The following is a 26,604-nucleotide window of genomic DNA, read 5'->3' on the forward strand; positions in this document are numbered from 1 at the left end:
TGCGTACTGTGTTAGTTTGATATTCATGATCTTCTACAAACCTGGTAGAATATTTTTTTCAACGTTTGTCTGGTTAATTTCTTCCAGCAGGTATTGTGTGTACATATGTTGAGAAAGAAGATTTGCATTATTTGACAGGGCTTAGGTCTTTTTAAAAAGTGCTTACCTATAGTTGAATCTTTGAAAATTTCAGCATAACAGAAATTCAGAATTTCACAGAAAACACTGTTTTATTTGATTTTGTGCTCAAAATAGTAATTTTTAGGGATATTACTAATAATAGCCTCCCTTATTATTGATGAACTTCAGGGTTTCTTCAAGGTAAAAAAAATGAAGTGGTGAAACCCATGATGCTTGTTTAACTTCGACCCTCACTTGCTGTTTGTGCGCTCCATTCGCGCTCGCTGGGTCTTGCGTCTCTTGTCTCTCCTGGAGGCCTGGGTTTCATATCCTCTTAGTACCTCCACAGTCTTCCCAGAACTTCAGCTTTGTTTTCCCGCCGATACAAGAAGCTGAGGGTTTAAAGTGTTCCTCTCTGGTGGGCCTTTGCAGTATTCCAGAAGAGAAGGAAGCTTCATGCTGCAGAGGTCACGCTCCACAGTGCGGCTCTCTGCAGAGGTCACGCCCACAGTGCAGCTCTCTGCAGAGGTCACGCTCCACGGTGTGGCTCTCTGCAGAGGTCACGTCCACGGTGCGGCTCTCTGCAGAGGTCAGGCCCACAGTGCGGCTCTCTGCAGAGGTCAGGTCCACAGTGCGGCTCTCTGCAGAGGTCACGTCCACAGTGCGGCTCTCTGCAGAGGTCATGCTCCACAGTGCGGCTCTCTGCAGAGGTCACGTCCACAGTGCGGCTCTCTGCAGAGGTCACGTCCACGGTGCGGCTCTCTGCAGAGGTCACGCCCACGGTGCGGCTCTCTGCAGAGGTCAGGCCCACAGTGCGGCTCTCTGCAGAGGTCACGCTCCACAGTGCGGCTCTCTGCAGAGGTCACGTCCACAGTGCGGCTCTCTGCAGAGGTCAGGTCCACAGTGCGGCTCTCTGCAGAGGTCACGCTCCACAGTGCGGCTCTCTGCAGAGGTCACGCTCCACAGTGCGGCTCTCTGCAGAGGTCACGCCCACAGTGCGGCTCTCTGCAGAGGTCACGCCCACAGTGCGGCTCTCTGCAGAGGTCACGTCCACAGTGCGGCTCTCTGCAGAGGTCAGGCCCACAGTGCGGCTCTCTGCAGAGGTCAGGCCCACAGTGCGGCTCTCTGCAGAGGTCACGCTCCACAGTGCGGCTCTCTGCAGAGGTCACGCTCCACAGTGCGGCTCTCTGCAGAGGTCAGGTCCACAGTGCGGCTCTCTGCAGAGGTCAGGTCCACAGTGCGGCTCTCTGCAGAGGTCAGGTCCACAGTGCGGCTCTCTGCAGAGGTCAGGTCCACAGTGCGGCTCTCTGCAGAGGTCACGCTCCACAGTGCGGCTCTCTGCAGAGGTCACGCTCCACAGTGCGGCTCTCTGCAGAGGTCACGCTCCACAGTGCGGCTCTCTGCAGAGGTCACGCTCCACAGTGCGGCTCTCTGCAGAGGTCAGGTCCACAGTGCGGCTCTCTGCAGAGGTCAGGTCCACAGTGCGGCTCTCTGCAGAGGTCAGGTCCACAGTGTGGCTCTCTGGAGCCAAGCCAAGGGATTTTGTTTTCGTAGAGACTTTTTCACACTCTTGAAATCACCTTACCTGGGTGGCTCTGGGGCTGCTTCTGCCACAGGCCAGCACCTGAAGTGATTCCACCCTCCGCAAGTTGAGAGAGGTTTATACATTATTCCTGACCCTAAAAGCACTCTACTTGCAGCGAACAGAGAGCAAATCCAGCCTGTCTGACAGCTGATGTGATAAATCTCACATTCCAGAGAATTAAAATAACATTTGAAAACACTGGGAAGCGTTAATATGTGACACAAACAAGAGGGTATTTTTGGTGAGTTGTTGAAGACTTGACAGTTTAAGCAGTTCCACTACATTTTTAATCAAGGCTCTAATTTATAATGGATAAGGAAAGTAGGAGGAGTTTATGTTTTAAGAATGAGCTGGATGAAGAATGCTATTCTTCAGTGCTGAAGTTGAACTGCCACTTGACTATTTTTAACGGGGTTTGCATGCTTGAGGATGAAAGGGTGATAATAAAGACCCTCAAAAGGCTAAAGCAAAGGGGAAAAGAGCCCTCACGCTCCATTTATCAGCTTGCAGATCTATAGAGCGGATCTGATCACTGTGCGAGCCAAAGGAAGGCAGCTCTCCCCTCATGAGGCAGTCAGTGAAAGAAGTGAGGCCAAGGAAAGCAACCCGGGCAGGCTGCTGCCGCCGCTGCCGCTGCCGCTGCTGCCGCTGCTGCCGCTGCTGGACCCAGGGCTAGACCTCCACCTCCTCCAACAGGAGCTTCCTGACAGCCAGACTCCTGAATGAATGGTCCTCGGGCCCACACACGGATGACTCTGGTGGTTAAAACGGAACTGTTACGAAGGGCAAGATTTGAAGCTACAATGAAATTATGCACATGATTCTGCTTCCTAGTATAGAGAGGTTCAGGAATTCCGGAAAAAAACCATCACAGCTATGGGACTGCCTCATCTTCGCAGTTTAGGCATGCTGGTTAAGAAGTGACGATGTGGCTAGTCAGGTTTAGCTGATTTTATTTTAGGAAAGAATATTCATGTGGTTTATTTCAACATCATTATTGAAAAGCTAATTTATTTAATTACAGGAAAAGCTTAGGGATTTGTTGATCATGAAATGGCTTCACCATTCATAAAATGTTACTAATGTGGAAATAGTGAAAACTATTTAAATATTTAAAATATTACTAATGTATGTCTCATAAAGGCAGAGCTAGATTAAAAATGGTAAGATTTTACTAATTTATGTACTATAAATGGCACCCATGCATCCATTCATCTAGTTTTAGCTGAATGTGTGAGTAAAAATGTAGGGACTAGGACCCAGAGTATCCCAAGGGAGGAGTGAAGAGAACAGTTCTGCTAGACATGAAGTAAGTCTACATAATTATAAGAGGCATTAGGGCAGTGCAGGTTTAAAGTATAATAAGATATTACTCTACAGTTCTCAGAACGTCTAAGAGCACTGACCATTCAAAGTGTAGATTAAGACCTGGAGGAACTGGAATTCTCATACTTCCTTGGCGTCAAATGTAAAATGCCAAACAACTTTGGGAAACAGCTCCAACTCAAAACATTAAGTAGATTCTACCCTGTGGCAGAACCAATCCATTACTAGGTATTTATCCTAGAAATGGTTATCATAGCCTTCACAAAGACTTAGGCACAGCTGTATCCCAACTGGAAACAACCAAATGATCAAAAGGTGGACCAATGGATGAACATCCAAAGAATGGCGTACCACTCAGTAATGAGAAGGAAGGAAACAATCAGTAGCTGGGATAACTCTCAGAATGGTTGTGGACTGAAAGAAGCTAGACTACCCAACTCCCTCATCACCCCCACAAAGGGAATGTGTATCAGAGGCTTACTTTTCATAGAAAATTCTAGAAAACGAAACTTTGGTTGTAACAGCACATCAGTGGTCTTATGGGAAGAAAGATTTACTGTGGTGTATGAGGGCAAGTTTTGGGGTTGAAGAGTTATTCTTTATCTTGATGATGCTGATAGTTTCCATGCTTATGATATTATATATATTTGCGTATGCTTATCGAACTGTGTGTTTTATGTATTTGCACCTTCTTGTACATCACTTACATCTCAGTGAAGTTGTTAAAAAGTCATCTGAGCCCTCAAAATGAATTTTTTTTAGCTAAGCGTTTTTAATTGTTCTTTTAAAGGTGATGTGTGTGTGTGTGTGGGGGTGCTGTTTAAAGGTGATGTGTGTGGGGGGGGCTGTTTAAAGGTGGTGTGTGTGTGTGTGGGGGGGCTGTTTAAAGGTGATGTGTGGGGGGGGGCTGTTTCATAATCACAGTGACTTCTTGGCCTAGACATATGGGAAATCCTGAATAGCTGGCCGTGCCTTGATTACAATACTTTGTCCCAAGGACGCTCAATAGCAAACATGATGGGATTTGTCACATACACATTTTCCTATGATTAACTTCTCTTGCTAGCCTCGTGTTTGTTGCAATCCGAGTTCAAATACTGACAGCTGGCGCTTGGATTCTCAGTTGCGATGATTCTGCTGACTGACAGTCCTGTTGGCAGGGCTCACACTGGGGTCTCAAGAAGAGGAAGTGCTGCAGAGGTCACATTCCATGCCCTCTGGATGAGCATGGCGTGCAGCCTCCGTTATCCGGTGCCACTGCAACAGAACCCAACAGAGCCCAACCGAATGCCAGGGCAGGGCTTTACCCCAGCTTCTAAATGCGGAGCTCTGCGTGTGTGTAGCTGCCTAGTTCTACTCGTGTTTACGGCTGGCATTCCCATTCTCTGAAGATTTATTGGTGAAGAAATGCATTTCTGAATAACGGCATTCCTGAAGAGGCATCAGGTAAAAGTGAGTTGAGAAAACGTTGTTACCGTGTGACCTTAGTCACTACATAGCAGAGTATACTTTCTCCCAGAAAATACCTAAACCTGGGCTCACGCCTTTAATCCTAGCAACTCCGCAGGCTGAGATCTGGGGATCAGGGTTCAAAGCCAGCCCAGGCAGGAAAGGCCGTGAGACTCTTTACCTCCAGTGAACCACCAAAAAGTTAGAAGTGGAGCTGTGACTCAAGTGGTAGAGCACTAACTTTGAGCAAAAAAAGTCAGGACAGCATCCAGGTCCTGATTACAAGTCCCAGGACTGGCACACACACACACACACACACACACACACACACTCACACTCACACACACACACACTCACACACACAGAGGAATTATATCTGGTGGAATACTCAGCAGTACACCATATTTTGACAGTTTGAACCCCTGGATAGTAGTTTCCCAGGGGATCTCTTAAGCCATTCACTGTTGGGTTGTACATGTGGTTAACCCGTTTTTGTAGCATAGTAAACACATTTTTCTTGCTCTTCCCTCTCCCTGGAATTCTTTCTGTCTCCTTCTCTTGGTAACATGCCTGCCCCTGACAGGGAAGCTGCAGGTCAGGCTCCTCCCCCTTCGGAGCCTCTCTGACCCAACCCTGCCCTGCCTCTTTGTCTTGTAGCGCCTGGTATATAGGCTTCTTCAGTGTGCCACGATTTGGTGTTTAGTTGTTTATATGATTGTTCTATAGACATCTGGAAGCTTCTGGAAGAGAAAAGCCAGGCCTAATTTGTGTTTATATCTTAGGACCTGAAGTCTACTCTTCAGAAGTGCTAGGCGTTGCTATAGATGCTTCTCAAATGAATGAATAGGTTCTTCCTTATTGCTTCTGAATATTGAATTTGAGTCTTTTTGAGATCCTGGCAGTTTAAGCTTTAATGAGTACAAATATAGTGGAAATTATATTCCCTGAGAATTTAGTGACATGAAAACTTTACATGGAACTGTGTAAGTGTATTGGCTAGATTAAGGCACTTACCTTGCAGTATGAACCATCAATAACTTATAGCTGCTTCTTGGCTGCTACAGAAGGCAAATTACTTGATATGAATAGAGTAAGCACATTTACATTTTAAAGTAGTGGTTCTCTTAGGGAGCTGGTAATTCGTATTTCCTGTCATTAATAACACCGGGTTTACTGCCAACATGTGAACAGAATACTCTCTTTTTCTACATTGTTCTAACATTTAATTTCAGAAAGGTAGTTATTATATCATGGCCTTTTTTTGGTAAGAAATGGGTGATGACTCTAGACATTTATATAATAGTCTTTTTTTGGACAGAAAGTGATTTCAAAGATTTTAAAATACTCAAATTCCACTAACTTAAAAATTCTCTTATAAGGATGGAGGAAAACATAAGGAAGGTTGGATAATGGATGCCAAAACCTAGTTGGGTAGGAAGACTAAAACCTAATATTTTATGGACCTTGGGATGACTAGAGTTTACAGTAATTTTATTAGTTATTTATAAAGAGCGAGAAGAGAGTTTGATGGTCCCTAACTCAGAGAAATGATAAATGTCTAGGACAATGCAAGTGCTACTTTGATTGTGTCATTCTACACTGCTACACGGGCACCCAGTGATCACCCCCGCCCTGTGACTGGGTACAGGGACACCAGCTCAAAGTACTGTGGGCAAGTATTTGTTATATAGAACACTACTTGCCTCTTTAGTTTGTACTATACAAAGATATCTAAAGGAACAGAATATTTGTGTCCTCCTGCTTGTTTCTAGCTCTAGTAAGATTTCTTCCTTTCAAATGTCATATTAGCTGACTGTGATATTTAGTATTGGCTGACTGTGGTAATTATTATCATCAGATCCCAAATGTGGCTGTTATGTTTTCTTCTAATTAACTACCATATGGACACATTTAGACATACTTATTATTTGTGACTCTAGAAGTTTAGGCAAAACATGTACTTGCAGTGATGCCAGTTACTTCGGCTTTAATAGACAAGTGCCCAGGGAAGCAGCCGTTATATTCTAGGTTGATTCTTTATCTTTCTTTACAGTTCCTTACTGTGTGTTCATGTTTCTCATTCTACTTAAAAATAATTCCAGGAACATTCAAGCTTCAACGATAGGATGTCAGAGTGCAAGACAGACTCTCTGTGGTGTTCGTTTTGGTTTTAATTTGCTTTAGGAGAGGGTGGGGTGTTGGGAGTCTCCTTACTGTTGTCATCATTGGTTAATATTCTCTACTAGCACAGTGGTTCCCAGCCGGCCCGGCTCTGCCCACCGCAGCTGAGGAGTGCTTCCCTCCTGTGGCACTCACCGGAGGCGTGCCGTCCTGGGCCATGTCAGGCTTTATTACTGGTGTATGAGAAACTCACAGTCAACCGCAGCTTCCAGATCTTTCCGCTTCTGTACTTGGCTGTCTCTACTTTATGAGCGTCCGTCACATTTATGATCACAGCAGGCCTGCTGTTCAATCCCAGTGATGATTCTTGCCTGTTGGGATCCCGTTAGGTGCTGATTCCCTCCTTTCCTTTTCTTTTTTCCTTTTTTTCTTCTTTTTTTTTTTTTTTGGTCGGTCGTGGGGCTTGAACTCTGGGCCTGGGCGCTGTCCCTCAGCTCTTCAGCTCAAGGCGAGCACTCTACCACTTGAGCCACAGTGCCACTTCCAGTTTTCTGGTGGTTTATTGGGCTTTCCTGCCCAGGCTGGCTTTGAACTGCGATCCTCAGATCTCAGCCTCCTGAGTAGCAGAATGACAGGTGTGAGCAACCAGCGCCTGGTGATTCCCTCCTTTTCTGTTGGCACACATCAAGTTGCACATGTCTAGCACAGCACGAGGCCGCCACACACATGTGCGGTGTATTTTGATCATACCTACTATTCTCTATCTTGGTCCCCCTTTCTTCCCCTTTTGCCTCCTGCCTTTTGACTTTCATGACTTTAAAGGTTTTGTTTTATTTTGTTTCCTCTTTTCTTTCACAAGTGAGAGAAAATGTGGGGTACCTGTCTTATGGAATTGTTTATTTCTCTTAACAAAAAGATCTCCAGCTCTATCTGCTTGGCAGCAACTGTCATAATTGTATATTGAATGGCTGCGTGAAACATGACTGTGCATGTGTACCACGTTGTCTGGGTCTTTATGAACTTGATTCCAGTTCTTCCTCTGGGTGTAACAGGCTTACTATCTAACCTTGTCCTAATTACGGGGGAAGCGGTGCTGGCGTGAAGAGGGCCGCAGGCTTTCTGGTGCAGCAGGAAGACCTCACATGTCTTGCCTGGAATTTCCCTGTACTTGGTATATGGTTCCTGATGTCGAGTGAAAAAGAAAATCTCTTGACAAAAGTGGCAGAAACCCCTCACGCTCTGCAGTAAGTGCTGCTCAGGATGCGCGTGACGGCAGTTCTGGTCACATTCTAGTTCACTTAGCACGGCTCTGCTCCGTTCCCGCAAGGGGAGGTTTAGTTTTCTGAGTTGAGTCCAGAACATTCCAATCCTTGCTGATAGAAAACGCTGCCAGAAGATGGGTGCTTGCTAATGAGGGATGTATTTCCATATTGCAGCATTTCAAGGAGAGTAGCTAGAATTGAGGAAACGAGGCCAATGCTTCCTTATGCAATTTTTCTTGAGAAAGCTAAAAGCATGTTTTCAGCAGAGAATGAATGAATTACAGCGACAGGAGACAAAGTAGTTCTGTTTTAATTAATGGCCTTTAACCCACGAGTAACATGTTACACAGTTTGAAGGCAGAAAGATTCTGTTAGAGCAGCTTACGGGAATATTGGCCTCACAAGTACCTGGCTCTTGCGAGCACGCGCTGTGCGGTCTGGCATATCGATGAGTAAGCGAAAGTGTTAGTTCTTCCAATTTTTTATTACCTGTATGTAGCTGTTCAAAAGGGTTCCCGTTCAGCGTGTCAGTTTGTGAGCTCATCCCTCCTGAGCTCCCAGCCCTGCCTCCGCCCCCATCCTCTGCGGCCGTGGTGTCTCCTAGCCGGGGTGTGGTGCCCATGAGGGCGCTGACCGATGGTCTGCTCAACAGAGTGGAGTCCAGACATAAAACTGTACGAATATCCACTCAGAAGAGGTGGCAAACCCAGTAACTCCAAAAAGAAAATATTCTATGTGAAAATACTGAACAGAGAGGTTACAATTACATGGGCAAGATAGTGAGTACATTTCTTTTTTTTTTTGGTCTGGTCGTGGGGCCTGAACTCTGGGCCTGGGCGCTGTCCCTCAGCTCTTCAGCTCAAGGCTAGCGCTCTACCACTTGAGCCACAGCGCCACTTCCGGCTTTTTTCTTTTTGCTTATGTGGTGCTGAGGAATCTCTGGGCCTGGGCCTCATGCATGCAAGGCAAGCGCTCTACCACTGAGCCACCTTCCCAGCCCCCGTGAGTACATTTCTTATCAAGCATTGTAGCCTTCTCCTTTGTTTCCCCTTCTCATCCCTTCCTGCCCACCCCCCACCTCCTCTACCCCCACCCCCCACCCTCCTGGTTCTAAGGATTCTAAGGATTCTCACTTTCATGGAGACACACAGAATCTGACAGCTCTCTCTTCAGTAGATATTGACTCCGTCCTGTGTTTCAAGGTCTGTGGAGGTAGAGGAGGTCAGAGGTGAATGTAAGGAACAGGAGGTAGTTGTGGCTTTAGAGAGAGCCACACACTGGAAGGGAAGTCAGAGATGGAATAGCACAGCATAGCCTTTAAAGTGATAGTGCTGTGTTACACACGCACACACACACACACACTCTGCTCCCACGTCCACGCTCAGAGCAATAGGCACAACTGTAACTCTACCAGCCACGGGACTGAAGAAGAGGGGCCTGGTCCACTGTGCCGCCCTTGGAAGCTTTGCTGCGGAACTTTCCGTTGTAAAACATGGTTGCCTACACCAAGCTAATCTAGTGGAAGCTAGCCAGGTCAAGATATGCAGTGTGTGTGTGTGTGTGTGTGTGTGTGCGTGCGTGCGTGCATGGAGGTGTATCTGTATTTGAGAGAACAAACAAGGGATGAGGGTGGTATATTTCTGGAAGTAAGGGTTTGATTTTTTGTTGTTTTTTACAAAAGTCATACTCCCACCATCGGATCCAGCCGTTGTGCTCTTTGAAATTTGTCCAAATGATTCAAGATGTTATGCCAACAACACAGCCCTGCGTGTGTGTGTTTGCAATAGCTTCGTTCATAATTGCCAGACTGAGAAGCTGCTAGGAGCCTTCCAGTAGGTGAATAGAAAGCGAACTGTGGTACAGCCAGGCTGTAGAATATGATTCAGTGTTAAAAGGAAGTGAGCTGTAAAGCCTGGAAGGACACAGAGGAAGAAACTGTGTATTACTAAGTGAAAGAAGATTGTCTGAAAAAAGTGACAAACTGTATGAGCCCAACACTCTGGTATTCTGAAAAAAGCAGAACTCTGGAGACTGGGAAGAATGGGAGGCTGCCGGCGTTTGGGGGAGAAAGGATGGCTGGGGGAGCGCATGAAGCTACAGAATACCACCATGACGAGGCGCGCCCTCACAGACGACAGCGGAAGATGCAGGCTTTGGACGGCAGGGTGGTCACTGTAGACGCATGGGCTGCAGCGAGTGTGCGCTGCAGTGGTAGGCATGCACCCTGCAGGGGGCTGAGGACGAGTTGGGCTGGAGCTATATGGGAACTCACTCTACTTTTTACCCCATTTTTCTGTGAACCTAAAACATGACTAAAATAATTTACCTCATTCAAAATACGTTCATTCTATTGGACAGACAAGTAAACACTTAGGGTGGTGTTTGCAAGTGTGCACAAATGGATGAATGAAGTGTGTTTGCAGAGGAGAAGTCCAACAGTATAATTAATCCCCTAGAAAAATGAACTCTCAGGCAAACACTTGGAAAGTTGTGTGTGTGGGGGGCAGAGGTCCCAGGGGGGCGGTGGTAGATGGATGAAGAGAGGAAGAGGATGCAGCCCTCACAGTCAGCTAGGAAAATGGAGGCGAGGGCTTGGGTCACAGGGGGAGAAGGACATTGATCCAAATGCGCGGGGACTCCTTTGTGCAACTACTTAATTAAACATAATACAAGCAGGACTGACAGAAGAGCAGCAGACGCCCGGGAGCCCTCTTGTTGGTGGCACCGTGCCCATCCTTGGTATCTTGTGCATGTGTGGGGAGTCGCCAGTGAGGAGGGCAGAGGCCTGGCAGGCTTGGTCTCCTTGGAGGACTTTTCTCCCGGGAAGCTCCCACCATGGCTCTGTGGGTATGGAAACCATCTCCTTTGTGTGATTGATGGAAAACCTTTTCCCACCCCCCGGTGATATATTCTTGTTCTGATACCAGATGTACAGGTTTCCCATACCAAGCCATGCTCCAGCTGTCCGTGGGCTCTGTGTGGGTGTTGTATGATTTAGTTCATTGCTGGAGCGAGCCTAGACCCACAGGATAGGCCCAAGTCCACAAGACCACCGCTAGGCCAGACTGGGACCTGGACGCCACACCACCATGCTTCCTATGTTGTGGCTACTGATTGGGAGTTTCATTATTTTCTACATGAGCTCAGGGAAACCAGGGAAACATTTTACTGAAGTTTTCTGGTTATTATAAAGGGTATTAAGAAAGATTGACGTTAATAGCCCAAAAGAGGAGACTCTAGGACCAAAAGTTTCTAGGAGCTTCTGTGCCCAGGTGATTGAGGCTTCACCTCTCTAACCATGGATGCAGTCGCCCGCTCTTAGAAGTTCTGTGACGTAGGAATTCTTTAGTAAATCTTTAGTCATTAGCGATCGTCTCTAGCTCTAGCCTGGAGCTCCCAGGTATCTGTCAAGAGAGTCATGTCATCAGCACAAACCCAGGTGTGGATTTCACACACACACACACACACACACACACACACACACAAGAATAAACATTTAATGAGTATTTAAAACTCCAAACAAGAGGGTTGGAGGCATGAGTCAGGTGGTAGAGAGCCAGCCATTGAGGGAAAGCATCAGATGCTGAGTTTGCGTTCTGAGGAGAGGAGCTCTCCAAAGCTTCACTTTTCCTGATTCTTTTCTTGATATTCTCAGATGCACTCAGTGGGTCTGAGAGAAGTTGGGTTCCGAGGCGTTTGTTCTGCTAGGTTCACGCGTGGCGATCTCCTTCAAACTCCAATCCTCTTCCATGAAAAACGCAGCTGGAAGGGCTCTGTTTGGTTTCTGCCATTTTGCTTAAGTCTTATGACTTTATAAAGAAATCATTTAATCGCTTTGATGATCACTTTCCAGAATATGTTTTTGCAGATCAAATGGAACAGTGCAAAAGAAGGAGTTTGGGATGTTACCTGTGATAAACATGTGAGAAATGCTATTTTCAGTTCAAAGGACTTTCTCTGCTAGTGAAGTTTCTAGTGAACTTGACTCTGTGATCACAGAAGCTCAGAGCTTGCTCTTTTATTTTTAATCTCCTGTCACTAACAATTTTGGTCTCAAGGGATTTTTATAGTTAGAGTGGAAGGAAGTCAATTCTTATGTCATATTTATTTCCTGAGCCATACGGAGGGAAAAAATAGGACTAAATATATTGTTCTAAGCATTTCCCATTTGGAGCAAATAAATCCTCACTGGCATCAAGGTAAATCTCCTTGATCACATGCGAATCTGGCGGTGCTGCGTTGTCCCGTGTGGCCTCCGCAGGGGTCAGCCGACCTTGCTCTGGTTTGAGTCATTGTGCGTGTTGTGTCTAGAAGAGGCGTAGCCTGGTACTTGTTCCGTGCTTTGCATAGGCTGACTCTCCTCCTCCTCACAACAGTCCCGGGAAGAAAGATGACATTTTTGTTTAGTTGTTGTTCCTATGTTCATTTTACATAGAGGAAATGGAGGCACAGAAAAGTTGCAGGTTACCTGGAGTAATAGTATTCAGGGTGGTTGTGAACATCAACATGAGTGTGTGTGGGCATGTGTGGGTATAATAGCCGGGGGTATTACAGACTGTCGTTTAAATGTTAATGGTAATATAAAAAAAAGAGTAATTGTACAAGTCAGTTTGATTTGAGGCTTGTGCTTGGGCACGGTCACAGATTTGAATGGAAATAATGAAAATAAGCGCTCAATTAGCATTGATAGCGTCTTCATCCTACGCTGGTTTTCACTAAAAGATGAAATGTTTTGAACATGAGATCCAGTGACATCTATTAAATAACAATAAACATATATAATCAATATGAATATGGTGTAAAGATATTAAAACATCAAGAATAAAATTAAGGCAATATTGAAATATTAAAAATACAAATGTGAAATAAAAACAAATATATCTTAATAACATATCTTAAAAAAGGAAAGGTAGTACTTTTGGGAGATCCTGATTTTGTTAGCTCTCTGTGAGATGCTGCTGCCGGTGATGGTGGTGATGATGATGATGATGGAGGAGGGGAGCAGGGAGAGGAGGAGGAGAAGGAGGAAGAGGGGGAGGGGGAGGAGGGGGAGGAGGGGGAGGAGGAGTCCTATCCTATTCTCTGGGGCACAGAGGAGTTCTGGTTAATCAAGGTAACAGTACTCTTTCTAGGATGTTAGCAAGGGCCAGCGTGTGCTCATTTCTACCCTGGCTTACACCACTTCGTTTGTGAAATAAGTTTGGGTTGAAGTTTGGCTTGCACTGACCAAAGGCACACGTTCCCTCAGACGTGGCCTTGAGACGGCATGAGGTCTCACGTGCACCGCGGTGGTTCTTATGTAAGGGGCGTCTTGGCGTTGGAGAGCTGGAGCTCACGTGGACGGCTGGTGCGGAGCAGGCCTGGGGTGCGATCAGGCCTGGGGTGCGATCAGGCCTGGGGCGCCGGGCAGGCCTGGGGCACGGGGCAGGCCTGGGGTGCGAGCAGGCCTGGGGCGCGGGGCAGGCACGGGGCGCGGGGCGGGCTTGGGGCGCGGAGCGGGTCTGGGGTGCGAGCAGGCCTGGGGCGCGGGGCGCGGGGCAGGCTGGGGCAGGCCTGGGGCGCGGGGCGCGGAGCAGGCCCTGGGCGCGGGGCAGGCCTGGGCCGCGGGGCACGGGGCAGGCCTGGGGCGCGGGGCGCGGGGCGCGGGGCAGGCCTGGGGCGCGGGGCAGGCCCGGGGCTCGGGGCGCGGGGCAGGCTCGGGGCGCGGAGCAGGCCTGGGGTGCGAGCAGGTCTGGGGCGCGGAGCAGGCTCGGGGCGCGGGGCGCGGGGCAGGCCCGGGGCGCGGGGCAGGCCCGGGGCGCGGGGCAGGCTCGGGGTGCGGGGCGCGGGGCAGGCCTGGGGTGCGGGGCAGGCTCGGGACGCGGGGCAGGCCTGGGGTGCGGGGCAGGCTCGGGGCGCGGAGCAGGCCTGGGGTGCGGGGCAGGCTCGGGGCGCGGAGCAGGCCTGGGGTGCGGGGCAGGCCTGGGGTGCGGGGCAGGCCTGGGGCGCGGGGCAGGCTTGGGGCACGGGGCAGGCTCGGGGCGCGGGGCGCGGGGCAGGCCTGGGGCGCGGGGCAGGCTTGGGGCGCGGGGCAGGCTCGGGGCGCGGGGCGCGGGGCAGGCCCGGGGCGCGGGGCAGGCTTGGGGCACAGGGCAGGCCCGGGGTGCGGGCAGGCTTGGGGCGCCGGGCAGGCCTGGGGCACGGGGCAGGCTTGGGGCGCGGGGCAGGCTCGGGGCGCGGGGCGCGGGGCAGGCCTGGGGCACGGGGCGCGGAGCAGGCCCGGGGCATGGGGCAGGCCTGGGGCGCGGTGGACACGGCCGTCATCTCCTCCTCCACCTTCCCAGGCTGTCCCTACCACGCTGGCCCTCTCCACCCATTACTGCTCACCAAAGCCCAGCCATCAGGCTTTTCTAAGTTTACACTTGTCGTTGTTTATCAGGGGCCCTTAGTTAACTCTTGAGCCTCTTCTTTGGGATACCGACAAAGAAGAGTTAGGTAGCTGTTTGCAGAATTAAAGTCTGTTTTCTGTGGCACCATTTTTCACTAAAAGCTTACAGCAATCAAATGAACCATTTGGCAAAGTCTAGCCATTACTTTTATGCGGATCACTTAAAACAATTGTCGACATTCTTTATGCTCTTACTGTGGAATGAATATTGTGCTAATCACTTGCCTACATTAGCTCAACATTTATCCACAGGATAAATGCAGAAAAGCTTATACCCAATTCACTTCTGTTTTCTTTAGTTTGTAAACCTTCCCTCCCTTCCTTCCTTTCTGGAAGAGCTAGGCAAGAGCTCTACCCACAGCCGCATCTTCCCCCCTCTTGGGGTGCTGTAGTTGATGTGCATCCTTTTGGCTGTCCTCTCCCCTTGGTGCTTCCTCCGCACACTGTCCTCCTCAGCCTTGCTCAGACTCTACCCTTACATTAGGTCCTTTGCAGATCACTCATCCTAAAGAAGCGCCCCCCCCCCCCCAAATCCACACAGCACACAGGCCTGCCATCTGCTTTGGCTGTCAGTTATTCATGACAGTGTGTATAGAAGTCTCATTGAAGGCTCTTTCTTAGCTTTCATAAATTTGACTTCTTTCCCCATCTTGGGTAGGTTCTCGATGGTCACAGATGTGGCGGTTTACTTCCTGAATCCTCGCTGCTTTGCTAGCTGGTGGTCTGGGGGACTATGGCCGGCAAAAACAGCCAGATCCTATCCCAGCAAGCAAGCTGGCTGTGCGGTGGTGTATCTCAGCCACACAAGGGGCTTAGATTGGAAGACTGCAGCCTGAGTCCAGCCAAGAGGAAAAGCACAAGATCCTATCTTTCAGAATAAAACAGCCAGATGCCGGCGGCTCACACCTGCAAACCTAGCTACTCAGGAGGCTGAGATCTGAGGATCACGGTTTGAAGCCAGACTGGGCAGAAAGTCCATGAGGGTCTTACCTCCAATAAACTACTCAGAAAATGTCAGACTCAAGTGGTAGAGCACTAGTCTTGAACACAGAGAGGCTTAGGAATAGGGCCTACGCGCAGAGTTCAAGCCTCAAGACTGACCCCAAAATAAAAAGAATAAAAATGGATCTGGAGGCAGAGTACTTAGCACAGGGCCCTGAATGCAAACTCTAGTACTAATAAAGCAAAGCAAAGGCAACAACAAGCCAACAAAATCCATTATAAAATGTAGCATAAGACCTTGTTTCCCGATAGGAGTAGTGTGTGTGTGAGTCACGCATCCTCATGGCAGGACAGCTCCCCAGTTATAGGACGGAAAACAGACGGAATTCCAAGGAATAGCAAACCTACCAACGCCAGAAAAGACTTTGCAAGCCTGAAAGCATAAGAGGCAGTCCAGAGAGCCAGAAAGTGCTCATGAGAGTCTTATCCTGAATTAGACAAGAAGAGGAGGAGAAATGCTTCTGGAAAGATCTAAACAAATCTGTTCCGAAAGAGAAATTCTCAGAAAAAAATATTTTGCTCCTGGGTATTGTTTCATACTGAATGAAGAGGAAAAATACTGGGAACTGTAGAAGACTGAAAGACGGCTCAGATCTCTGGGAAATAGCAAGTGGTAGTTTTGTTTTAACTTGGAATTAAGCATTCATTGACTCTGTTAGTCATTCATGCGTCCTTAAAGATGCTCGGCTGAAGACACACAGGGCATCATGCCAACTCTCCCCACACATGTTCACTTTCACACGGGGATAACCAAATAGCCACTGTGCTGTGGATGCACACCGTGTTTTATATGAATGTCCCCAAACATCTTACTTAACTTCTTTGGATTCCATTTCCTGAGCCATAAAAAGCTAGCACAGGTCTCTCTCTACTTCCATAGGGCACGTAGGTAGTCTATTCATGAGGTCCTGACACAGACTTTAGAGCAGAAAGTCATTCTTCCCAGTGGAGTGATCAAAGGCAGGTTTTTTAGTGGAAATGATATTCAAGGAGGCCCTTGTTAGCTTCTGTTTTGATAGGTGCAGGTTATGATCAGGATAATGATACATTCCTGCAGGGAGCTCAGTGGAGCAGAAGTCCTTGTGGCGGCCTGTGTATATTCAAATCAGTATGTTTTCACGTGTGTGTGTGGGGGAATTCCATGGTTTTCCCTCCAGGATCATGACCCTGTGCTGGTGTGGGGAGGGGGAGGGGACTCCAGGCGAAAAGGACTACTTTATGGAGTTGATGAAGCCGTCACACTAAGTGTTAGATCACAGCTTGAATAGTCTCTTTCTAGGGGCACCTCTGGCAGCAGCACTTGACTGCACAGTGCACTAGGTTTTGCTGAGGACTGGGTCTTCCTACAAGAACCCTTTAGAACCAAAAATAAGTGCTTGACCGCATTTTAGCTTTGTTTCCATTTAGATACTCAGCAACTGGCCTCTTTCCTTTACATTTTGTTTTAAAGTTTTCAAGAAATGGCTAGGTTGACTCTGTTGTCTGACTCAGAGTAATTTTTGCCATTTATGAACCAAAGGCACTTACCAGAAGTTGCTTTGGATTTTGGTTGTATATAATTAATTACAACTATGCTTAAGAATATATACAATTATAGCATAAACATCTTTATTTTTGTCTTAATTTTTCTGGCAAAAATATTTCCACTCATAACCATACTCTTACCACACTGACTGATTAGGTAGTATTCTCAGGGCATAAATGTTAACAATGATTTTTGTATGATCCCACAACTTTGAAGCAGTTGTTTTACTGGGACAAAGTTTAAGGGAAGAGAAGAATCTGTAATTTTTGTTAGAGTTTGATACATATTTCAGAGCAGGCATATGTGGAAAATTCTACACCTACATACACACACACACACACACACACACACACACACACACACATATATACCCTGTGTACAGAAAGGCATGTCTCTATGTGTAAGAGAAGAAAACATTTTGAGTGGCTAGAATAAAAATTAACTTGATTGGTAAACATTGAGAAGCTAATTTGAAAACTTTTGTAATGAAAAAAGGAACTAGAATAGCAAAACAAACAAACAAACAAAAAAACTTACTGAAAAATCCTACCAAAGATGAGAATCGATGCTACCTGATTCCAAGATGAATAAAGCTACGTTAGTGAAGAGCATGCCATGATCATACAGATGAGCGGAAGATGTTCCCACACACACTTAGATGATGGATATTCGCAAGTGTGTATAAGCAATTAGTGGTGAAATGGTAGACTTTTCAACAATGGGACTAGGAAAAGTCATTTTCATGCCAGAAAAAAATTAGCTTCCAGCCATATCTTCTACCATATGAAAATTAAGTTAACTCTGTTTCAGCTGAAGGCAACCTCCAGCAGTATATTATGAAGACATTTAAGGCGCTTACCAGCACACTGGAGGCTTTTAAAGTTTTCACATGAAATAGTAGCGCAACTGTGTATAAAACACTCCTATGTTTTCCCGTTAATCAGCAATGCCTATTACAGCACTGACATTTTCAAAGGAAACATTTTTGTTAGATACTTATAAACTTCTGATACGACTATTTAAATCTTACTTACGAAAAGGATTGCATGTGCTTGAGATTTTGTGGGCAGGTACTAGTTTCATTTTTTAAATGTTAGACTTTCTGTTGCATTGCCTATATTAAAATCTGATTATTTCAGTTTTCATGACCAAGTCTTACTTTAGTTTTACTTACAGAATTTTAGTTGGCAGGACACTTTACTTTTAGTAGTATTAAAACAAAGAATGACACTGAGTTATTGGTGGTGGTTGGATTTGTTACAGTCTTTCTGTTTTATTCAGTTATTCTTAAATAACGTCGTAACATTGATATTTTCAGTTTCCAAACTTAGCTTATTATCATTAGGAAACCTGTGGTGAGCCAGACAGATGTTACAAAACTGTAGTCTAAGGCTCATGGTTCAGAAACTGGACCATATTTATGCTTTTCAGGTTTTTTTTTTTTTTTTTTTTGGTGGGTCATGGGGCTTGAACTCAGGGCCTGGACACTGTCCCTGAGCTTCTTTTTTTTTTGCTGGTCATAGGGCCTGAATTCTGGCCTGGGCGCTGTCCCTCAGCTCTTCAGCTCAAGGCTAGTGCTCTACCACTTGAGCCACAGCACCACTTCTGGCTTTTTTCTTTTTTGCTTATGTGGTGCTGAGGAATCGAACCCAGGGCCTCATGCATGCGAGGCAATCAATCTACCACTGAGCCCCCCACGCCCCCAGCTCCTTTGCTTATAGCTAGTGCTTTGAGCTACAGCCTGCTTCTTGTTTTGGGGTAGTTAAGTGGAGATAAGAGTCTCGCAGATGCACCTGCCCGGGCTGGCTTTGAACCGCAGTCCTCAGATCTCAGCCCCCTGTGTAGCTAGGATGACAGGTGTGAGGCACTGGTGCCCAGTGCCTTTTCAGGACTTATTTTAGACTCAGTCCAATTATATCGTGTTATTGGCTTTCTCAGTGTAGATTATAAAGCCTTGAGTTGGAATGGGAAGAGGGCTTAAAAGCTGAAGTAGCATCAAGAGCAAGGAGCACTTTTTATAAAACTCCTTTGTACAACCACTTAAAGATCAACAACAACAACAACAACAGGGCAAGAAGCGATTTGAGCAGGGAGGGTGAGGTGGCGGTGTTGGGGAGACTGAGGCAGTGCTGTGCCGGGCTGCAGGCCTGGTGGCGAGCAGTGTGGGCGTTTCTAAACGTACTGGAAAACTACTGAAAGGTTTGAAACAGGGAAGAAGCATGATCTATATTTTAAAAAGATCTCTCTGTACTCTGGGCAGAGAATGGATTTAGTGGAGCAGGCGTGAAATCAGCAGGAGCAGTGAGCTAGTTGTATGGTACTTCCGGATGGAGCTGATGAGGGTTTAGGAGGTGACTGGCCACAGGGGAGCAGGCAGAAGAACTAAGGGGAAGAGGAGGTGCCAGGGTGGTTCTGGGTTTTGGTTAAAGAACCGCATGCAGCAGTAAGATCTGTAGAGCCCATGTGGAGCGCGGGGTGGAGAGGTGCAGGGATGAATAATGGAGGAAGAAGGAAATGGGAACTAAGAGCGGAGTTTTGTAATTCAAGAGGAAGTATCAGGCGTTAAAATTAGGGATGAAGAAGTCTGGAATGCCAGAGAGCTAAGCACTTAGGGAAAATATCTGTAAAACTTTTAAGGCCTTAAAATGAGATGAGATGATCTTGAGCCAGGATAGAGATGGTGAGGACCAGAGGGCAGGGCGGCCCGACAGGAAGCGGTGTGGAAGAGGAGAAGGGGCAGCGAGCGAGGACAGAGAGAGGAGACTCAGGAGGTTGGCCTAATGAGGGTCGGTCAGTCGAGGAATCTGTTTCAGGAAAGAGGGTGACAGTCACGGCAGACGCACTTCGCCATTTTGGGCCCGCTGCTTAGGGTGTTTCTCTTTTGGAATATTAAAACAGAATTCGCCGGTGGTTTGTGTTTCACTTGGATTCTGTGACTAGGAAAGGCTAGCCGTGCCGCTGGAAATTGCTCAGCTTTGTTACACTCTCTAAATATCAGTCCTGAGCACTGCTCCGCTCTGCGGGTTCATGACGGAATCCACATTTCCGTTTTCTCCTTAGTACCACCTGGCTCCTTTGGGTCTAGAGTTCAAGTTCAGTTCCCAGCCCAGACTCTGAGGTAGTGGGGGGGGGGGGGTTGACCCAAACCTACTCTGTGTGTCTGTCCACCTGTCCCCACCCCCTTTCCTGTTACTAAAGCTGGCTCTCCAGGATCCCATTCAGCCATGGTTTCTGAGCCTCCTACAGAGACTCTACCTCTCACCCCTGGCGGATGGTCTCCGTGAAGTTGTTTTCTGTTTTTAGGTTTCCTCTTTTTTCATTTTTTTGAAACCCGACTGTCTTAGCTAGACTTTCCCTGTTTACCTAAGGATGCAACGGTGCTCTGCGTCTGGTCCTATTTTATGTAATGTACACCGAAGCAAACCTCCATGCGATGGATGCGACTTGCGTTTGGAACGACTCCCAGCCGGCTGGAAGAGCTCTGCTGTCTGAACCCGAGGCCTTCCCCAGCGCGGGTGCGAGACCCAGGCTGCTCTAAAGCAGGAAGCGGTCGGCGCCTCGGGAGGCACAAGGAGACACAGAAGCATAGAATCCAGGCCCCTGCCCTCTGGAAATGTGGTGTGGAATGGAGTCATCTAAAGATCTGTTGACATCAACCAAGCAGGCCGGTTGCATTAGGACGGCTACTTGTGGGTGTGAGGCGTAATTCCCGGCTGTCCTGTGCTCGCCAAGCACCACTGCCAAAGCCTTTCCAAGCCAAGGCCCCCCTGAAATATTGAGGACCACAGTTTTAGATAAGAGGTTGACCAGCGGTCCATGCCGGTACCCCAATGACTGCTTCCTACTTAACCTCCAGGAACTGAAACATGGGCGTGTTTTTCCGCCACGGAAGGAGCATCCCGGAAGTATTTAAATTCTTGCAGCCAGTGGAGCTCGGCCAGATGATGGGAAGGTCGCCAGGCAGAGCCATCACGCCTTCCCAAACAATTGGTCAGTTGTTGAACCTGATGTCACTTGCGTTGCATGGCCAGAAGGAATGGCAGGGCCGAGGTATTTTACAGGAAAATAAAAAGGGATGACTACAATAGCTCTTGTGTGTGTTTTTAAATATTCCTTTCCTCTAATCATTCTTTAATATAAAAATATATCTTAACCTTTGCTTCAATTTAGGCTGTTCCAACATGTGGAAAACACAAAGGTATTTATGCTAGGAGTTATATTTTGTGAACTGGAATATGTACCATGAATTCAGTAAGGCAAGTTATAATTTCATGGGTGTATTATCATTAATAATGCACACACATGCATTATTTCAAGGGGGCTACACACATGGGCTTCGTCTTGTGTTAAGATGTTGAATACACGGTCTGTTGAGTTTGATCCTGGCGGAAGGAAGCCTAGGGTTGATTGAGAAAGAGACCATTTTATGTGCCAGCATTTGGAGTGAACGGGCACTGGGGATACGTGGGGAGGGCGTGTGCCACTGGGAATCGTACCTGGCTGTGACACAGGAGATGGTGCCGGGCACCCGCTACCAAAGCCCGGAAGAGACCCGGGTGCCAGCTGCCACGCAGCGGGGCGGGGCTGCCCTTCGTGCCCTCCGTCCTCGGATGGACGCGGTGAGCCATGCCTTCCCCGGTGACAGGCGTTCCTACGAGGGAAAACCACGGCCGTGGTTCTTGTGTTTCCAAAGCTTTGCTTGAAGGAACCACGCGGCGCCGGCTGCGGGGGGCCGGTCGCTTCCCTGGACTCCGGCCTCCCCGGCCAGCGCCCAGCGCCGGGGCCGGCCGCCAGCTTTCCAGACTGGCGGGTGCGGGTCCCCGGCTGACGCCCTGCTGCGCTACTCCGGGGCCCTGGGCGCGCGTGCGCGTGCGTGCACGTGTGTGCGTGTAGGTGCGTGCATGTGTGCGCATGTGTATGCGCGTGCGTGTGCACATGTGCGCGTGCGTGAGATGCGTGTTGCGGTAGAAATACTTCTCTTTCAGTCTGACCAGTGAGGCGCACGCAGACACGTGTTCAAAGACACGCAGTGAGTTCAGACAGCGGACCGCCAGCCCCGGCCGGGGAGGGCGCACCTGAGACCCCCCCCCCCCGCTTCCTCCCTCCGAACCCCCCCTCCACGCCGCCCCCCTCCTCTCCACGCGGTCCCCCCGCCTCTCCACGCGGTCCCCCCCCCGCCTCTCCACGCGGCCCCCCCCCCGCCTCTCCACGCGGTCCCCCCCGCCTCTCCACGCGGTCCCCCCCGCCTCTCCACGCGGTCCCCCCTCCACGCCGCCCCCCCCTCCTCTCCACGCCGCCCCCCCTCCTCTCCACGCCGCCCCCCCGCCTCTCCACGCCGCCCCCCCCGCCTCTCCACGCGGTCCCCCCTCCACGCCGCCCCCCCTCCTCTCCACGCCGCCCCCCCCGCCTCTCCACGCCGCCCCCCCCCCGCCTCTCCACGCCGCCCCCCCCGCCTCTCCACGCGGTCCCCCCTCCACGCCGCCCCCCCTCCTCTCCACGCCGCCCCCCCTCCTCTCCACGCCGCCCCCCCTCCACGCCGCCCCCCCTCCACGCCGTCCCCCCACCTCTCCACGCGGTCCCCCCCTCCACGCGGTCCCCCCCTCCACGCGGTCCCCCCCTCCACGCCGCCCCCCCCTCCACGCCGTCCCCCCACCTCTCCACGCCGCCCCCCCTCCACGCCGTCCCCCCACCTCTCCACGCGGTCCCCCCCTCCACGCGGTCCCCCCCTCCACGCGGTCCCCCCCTCCACGCGGTCCCCCCTCCACGCGGTCCCCCCTCCACGCAGTCCCCCCCGCCTCTCCACGCCGCCCCCCCCGCCTCTCCACGCCGCCCCCCCGCCTCTCCACGCCGCCCCCCCCCGCCTCTCCACGCCGCCCCCCCCGCCTCTCCACGCCGCCCCCCCCGCCTCTCCACGCCGCCCCCCCCGCCTCTCCACGCGGTCCCCCCCCCCCCCGCCCAGCCCCAGCGCTCCGCCCCCCCCCCCCCCCCCCCCGGCCCAGGTGTCTGCACTCTGCAGGTCATGGAGCCACCCCACGTCCCCCTGCGGAGCAGCTCCCCCCCTTCCCTTCGGTCCCGTGCGCTGGGGCGCAGCCTGTGCGGGGGGGGGGGGGGGGCGGGGACTCTTCCCGCCGTGCTGTGCCCCGCGACCGTCCGCGATGAGCACACGTCCGCTGGCCTCCCCGGCCTCCCCACGGAGGGCGGCCTCCCCGGCCTCCCCGGCCTCCCGGCCGTCCAGGCTCTGACCTTCGGAAGGGCAGCGAAGGCGGTGAGCGCCACCTCGCGGCCACAGAGGGCGCCGCGGCGGCGTTGCTGGTCCCGGCGCCCCGCGCTCCCCGCGTGGAGCCAGCCGGGCCTGGGCGCAGACACGCTCTTCCCTGAAGGGCAGCTCCTCCGGCCCACCATGTCCACCTGCATATTCATTTTAAACTGTTTTGCAATTGGACCTGCTTTGCGCCTTGGGTTTTTCTTATTTTGTCTTCAACTTAGTTGTTGTTGTTGCAGGTCGTGGGGCTTGAACACAGGCCTGGGCGCTGTCCCGGAGCCTCTGTGCTCAAGGCGAATGCGCTACGCTTGAGCCACAGGCCACTTCTGGCCTTTGAGTGGTTAACTGGAGACAAGAGTCTCCTGGGGACTTTCCTTCCCGGGCTGGCTTTGAACCATTTTGCCTAGACCAGCCTCCTGAGTAGCTAGGATTACAGGCCTGAGCCGCTGACACGTTGCTCTTCCACTCACTTGTACACCTGCATTTATATGGCATTGGCCTAGGAATTGTGTGGGTAATAAAGTGAAGGCTGAGGGTAAATTCTCCCTTAGAACAAACCTGTTAAAAGAAGAAAAAAAAACCTTGATACATTGGTCTCTTCCAGCCAGATTTCTGGAACCTGTTGGATCTTCATTGCTGTTTTTCCCCACTTTTAGAGAAATGAATCAAGGGATTCTGCTCACTGTTGGAAGAAAATGACAGAGACAATTCAATGGAGAAATGCTCTTGTCTAATCGTGTGCAAGAAAGCCAGAGACCAAGCCTGTTTCTGGTCATGATTCTAACATTTGAAAAGCTGTATTGTTTTAGTACTTGGGTAAACTAAGGCAGAAATGACTTTTCCATTCTCCACTCAGTGGGGGTTAAGCTGGGAAATCTTTGCTGCTGAGAGATCTGGGCAATGGTCAGAAAATGAAGGCGAAGAGAGTTTCAGAAAGGAAATGAATTCTGGTCTTTCCACATGCAAGATGAGAGCTGGGTGTCCCAGAGCGGAAGAGTTTGAGCAAGGGAAGAAGACCAGAAAGATGGTCAGCATAAATGTTTTCCAGTAACAGCCCCTCCACCCCCAGGAAGAGACCAGCTGCTGACTTCCCTCTCCGTGGATGGGTACCAAGCCCAGGCTCTGACCACCGACCTGCATCTCCTCCCTGGCTGACATCCTCCTCCCGCGTGCGCTCAGTTCCACCCCGATGCCTACGCCCGATGCCTACCCCCATGCCTACCCCCCACGCCTACCCCCCACGCCTACCCCCCACGCCTACCCCCCATGCCTACCCCCCACGCCTACCCCGCTCCCCGCGCCGCAGCCCGAGGCTCTCTGCTCACCCCTGCCTCTCCTGTCACTCCAAGTGCTGGTCAGCGCTGATTTCTTTCACTTGTGCTGACTTTTTTTTCTCTGTGACACAATCTTTGGCTCTGCTAGTGAATGCTAAGCTGCCTGACGGTAAGGGGCCTCTCTCGCATCTGTCTCCAGTTAGTCTTCCTGAGTGAAAATTCAGCGTGTGTGGCGGGGAGCGCAAGGAGCGCAGGGAGCGCAGGGAGCTGGCGTTTCCTTGGCCGAACTCTGACCAGTGGTGCTCGGAACAGTTCTTCAGCCGGGCGTCAAGAGAGCCAAAGTCCTTGGAGTCATTTGTTCTTCTGTTGAAACTATCGTTAAGCCTTTGATTCAACAGTTCTAGCTTCCCCTTTGTGGTTTCCATAGCTGTAATATTGCTGGAAGTAGGCATCAGGATGCACAGCATGGCCAGCAAGTATAGACTCACACCTGTGATTTTAGCTACTTTGGGAGGTGGAAATAGGGGGGATCTTTGCCTGGCTAGCCTTGGAAAAGTGTTTCCAAGATGGCATTTTAAGGAAAAAGGTGTGGGTGGCAGTGGACCCCTGTCATCACAGTCATGCGGGAAGGGTGAAGAAGTGGTAGCAGCGGTAGCTGTAGCAGCAGCAGTAGTAGCTATATAGCAGTAGTTGTAGCAGTGGGAGTGGTAGCAGCAGCCGCAGCAGTGGTAGTAGTAGTAGTAGTTTCAGTAGAGGTAGACCAGGCTGACATGCAAAACAAAAAAAGTAAGCCCCTACTTGAAAAAAAGCGAAAGCAAAAAGCACTGAAGGTTTGGCTCAAGTAGCAGAGAGCCTGCCCAGAAAGTTCTCAGACGTTGGGATGCTACTACATGTGGTATGGTTCAAATATCTTTCAGAATATCGACAGAGACAGGCAGGTCCTGCGTGGAAACCTCCCACTCTCTCTCGTCCCCCAGAAAGAGTTTGTCTGACAAGCACCGGATTCCGCGCTTACTCCTCAAAACTCCCCATTAAAAAGTGATAAAACAGCAGTTGGTAGGATGCTACTGAAAGCATGTGATTAGTTTCCTATTGTTTAGGTAGTTATCTTAGGGCTTTGTCTTCTTCATGCTGATTTTTCCCATGTTTGAATCCATGTAAATGCTTTATTTGATGTAATACTGTCTCTTTTTTCTTGTGAGAATGGCATTTTGAATGTTCCAAGCAACAACATTCCATATGCTATTGTAAAAAGACTTAAGCAAATCTTGTGTCTGAAGCATCCCATTTTGTGAAGATCTACTTCTGTCACTTAGCATTCCCATCTTGGGAAAGGAGATGTTGAAAGGGCTTTAGGAACAGGGTCCTGCTTTTGACTCTGTTGTTTTCTTTACAGCGCTGAGCTAGCTGGATGATTTGAGCAAACCCAGCGGCCATAGTATCTGTATTGTTTAGTGTTTAGAACACTTGTCTCTTCATTCTTATATGATGGCGAGGAGATGTTGGATAACATGGGATTCTTTCACTTATAAATAAGGAAATATGACTTTCTTAGAATTCTAGCATTGAATGCACACATTTAGGTTGTGTTAAATTGTCTTTTTTAGAATATGCTGAATTTCTACATTGCAAAGGAAAGAAGTTTACTGATTTTGATGAAGTTCGCCATGAGATTGAAGCCGAGACAGATCGAGTAACTGGAATGAATAAAGGCATTTCCTCCATGCCCATTAACTTACGAGTCTACTCCCCACATGGTAAGTCAGCTTTCCCCAAACACTTTTACTAGGTGAATATTCTTTTTATAGAAGTTGCAACTAGTGCTGAGTTCTCAGATGTTGGGATGCTGCTATATATGGTATGCTTCTCTTAGAATATCGAAGAGAAAAAGGCAGGGGAGATAAGATTTTAACACATCACACTGGAGCTACACATTCTTAGGACCTTTCAGAATATGAAAGGTGTATGCGAAAACTTTCATTTTTATTATCTTCCATATTTGCAAAGATTTTGGAGGACAAGCAGTATTGTCCAGTCTTTCCATATTGATTTCCACATATTTCTTTGTATGTTCTTGGGAAAACCAGTGGTGACTTTGTCTGTAGACTAGTTGCAGAAACTCAAAACGACACAGCTCATTCCTGAGGCATTTTAGGTCCTGGCCTCTACTCTGTTTCTCCAGTTGGGGAAAATGTTCATTTCTGTGACCTTTAGTTTTCTTTCTTTCTTCTTTTTTTTTTTTTGTGCTCTT

General features: G+C 49.3%; 1 protein-coding gene across 5 annotated transcripts in view; it reads left to right on the forward strand.

The window, feature by feature from the left end:
- Dnm3 (dynamin 3) overlaps window positions 1-26,604 on the forward strand; it is a 448,226-nt gene that overhangs the window by 59,157 nt on the left and 362,465 nt on the right. For all 5 annotated transcript variants that reach the window (XM_042674266.1, XM_042674267.1, XM_042674269.1 and 2 more), the window contains exon 3: window positions 25,961-26,110. In XM_042674266.1, coding sequence (XP_042530200.1) covers window positions 25,961-26,110 — 150 coding nt within the window. The remainder of the gene's footprint in view (window positions 1-25,960; window positions 26,111-26,604) is intronic.

The sequence above is a fragment of the Dipodomys spectabilis genome, unplaced genomic scaffold (assembly GCF_019054845.1).
Source record: "Dipodomys spectabilis isolate Male_0828 unplaced genomic scaffold, ASM1905484v1 ptg000019l, whole genome shotgun sequence".
Taxonomy (NCBI): Eukaryota; Metazoa; Chordata; class Mammalia; order Rodentia; family Heteromyidae; genus Dipodomys; species Dipodomys spectabilis.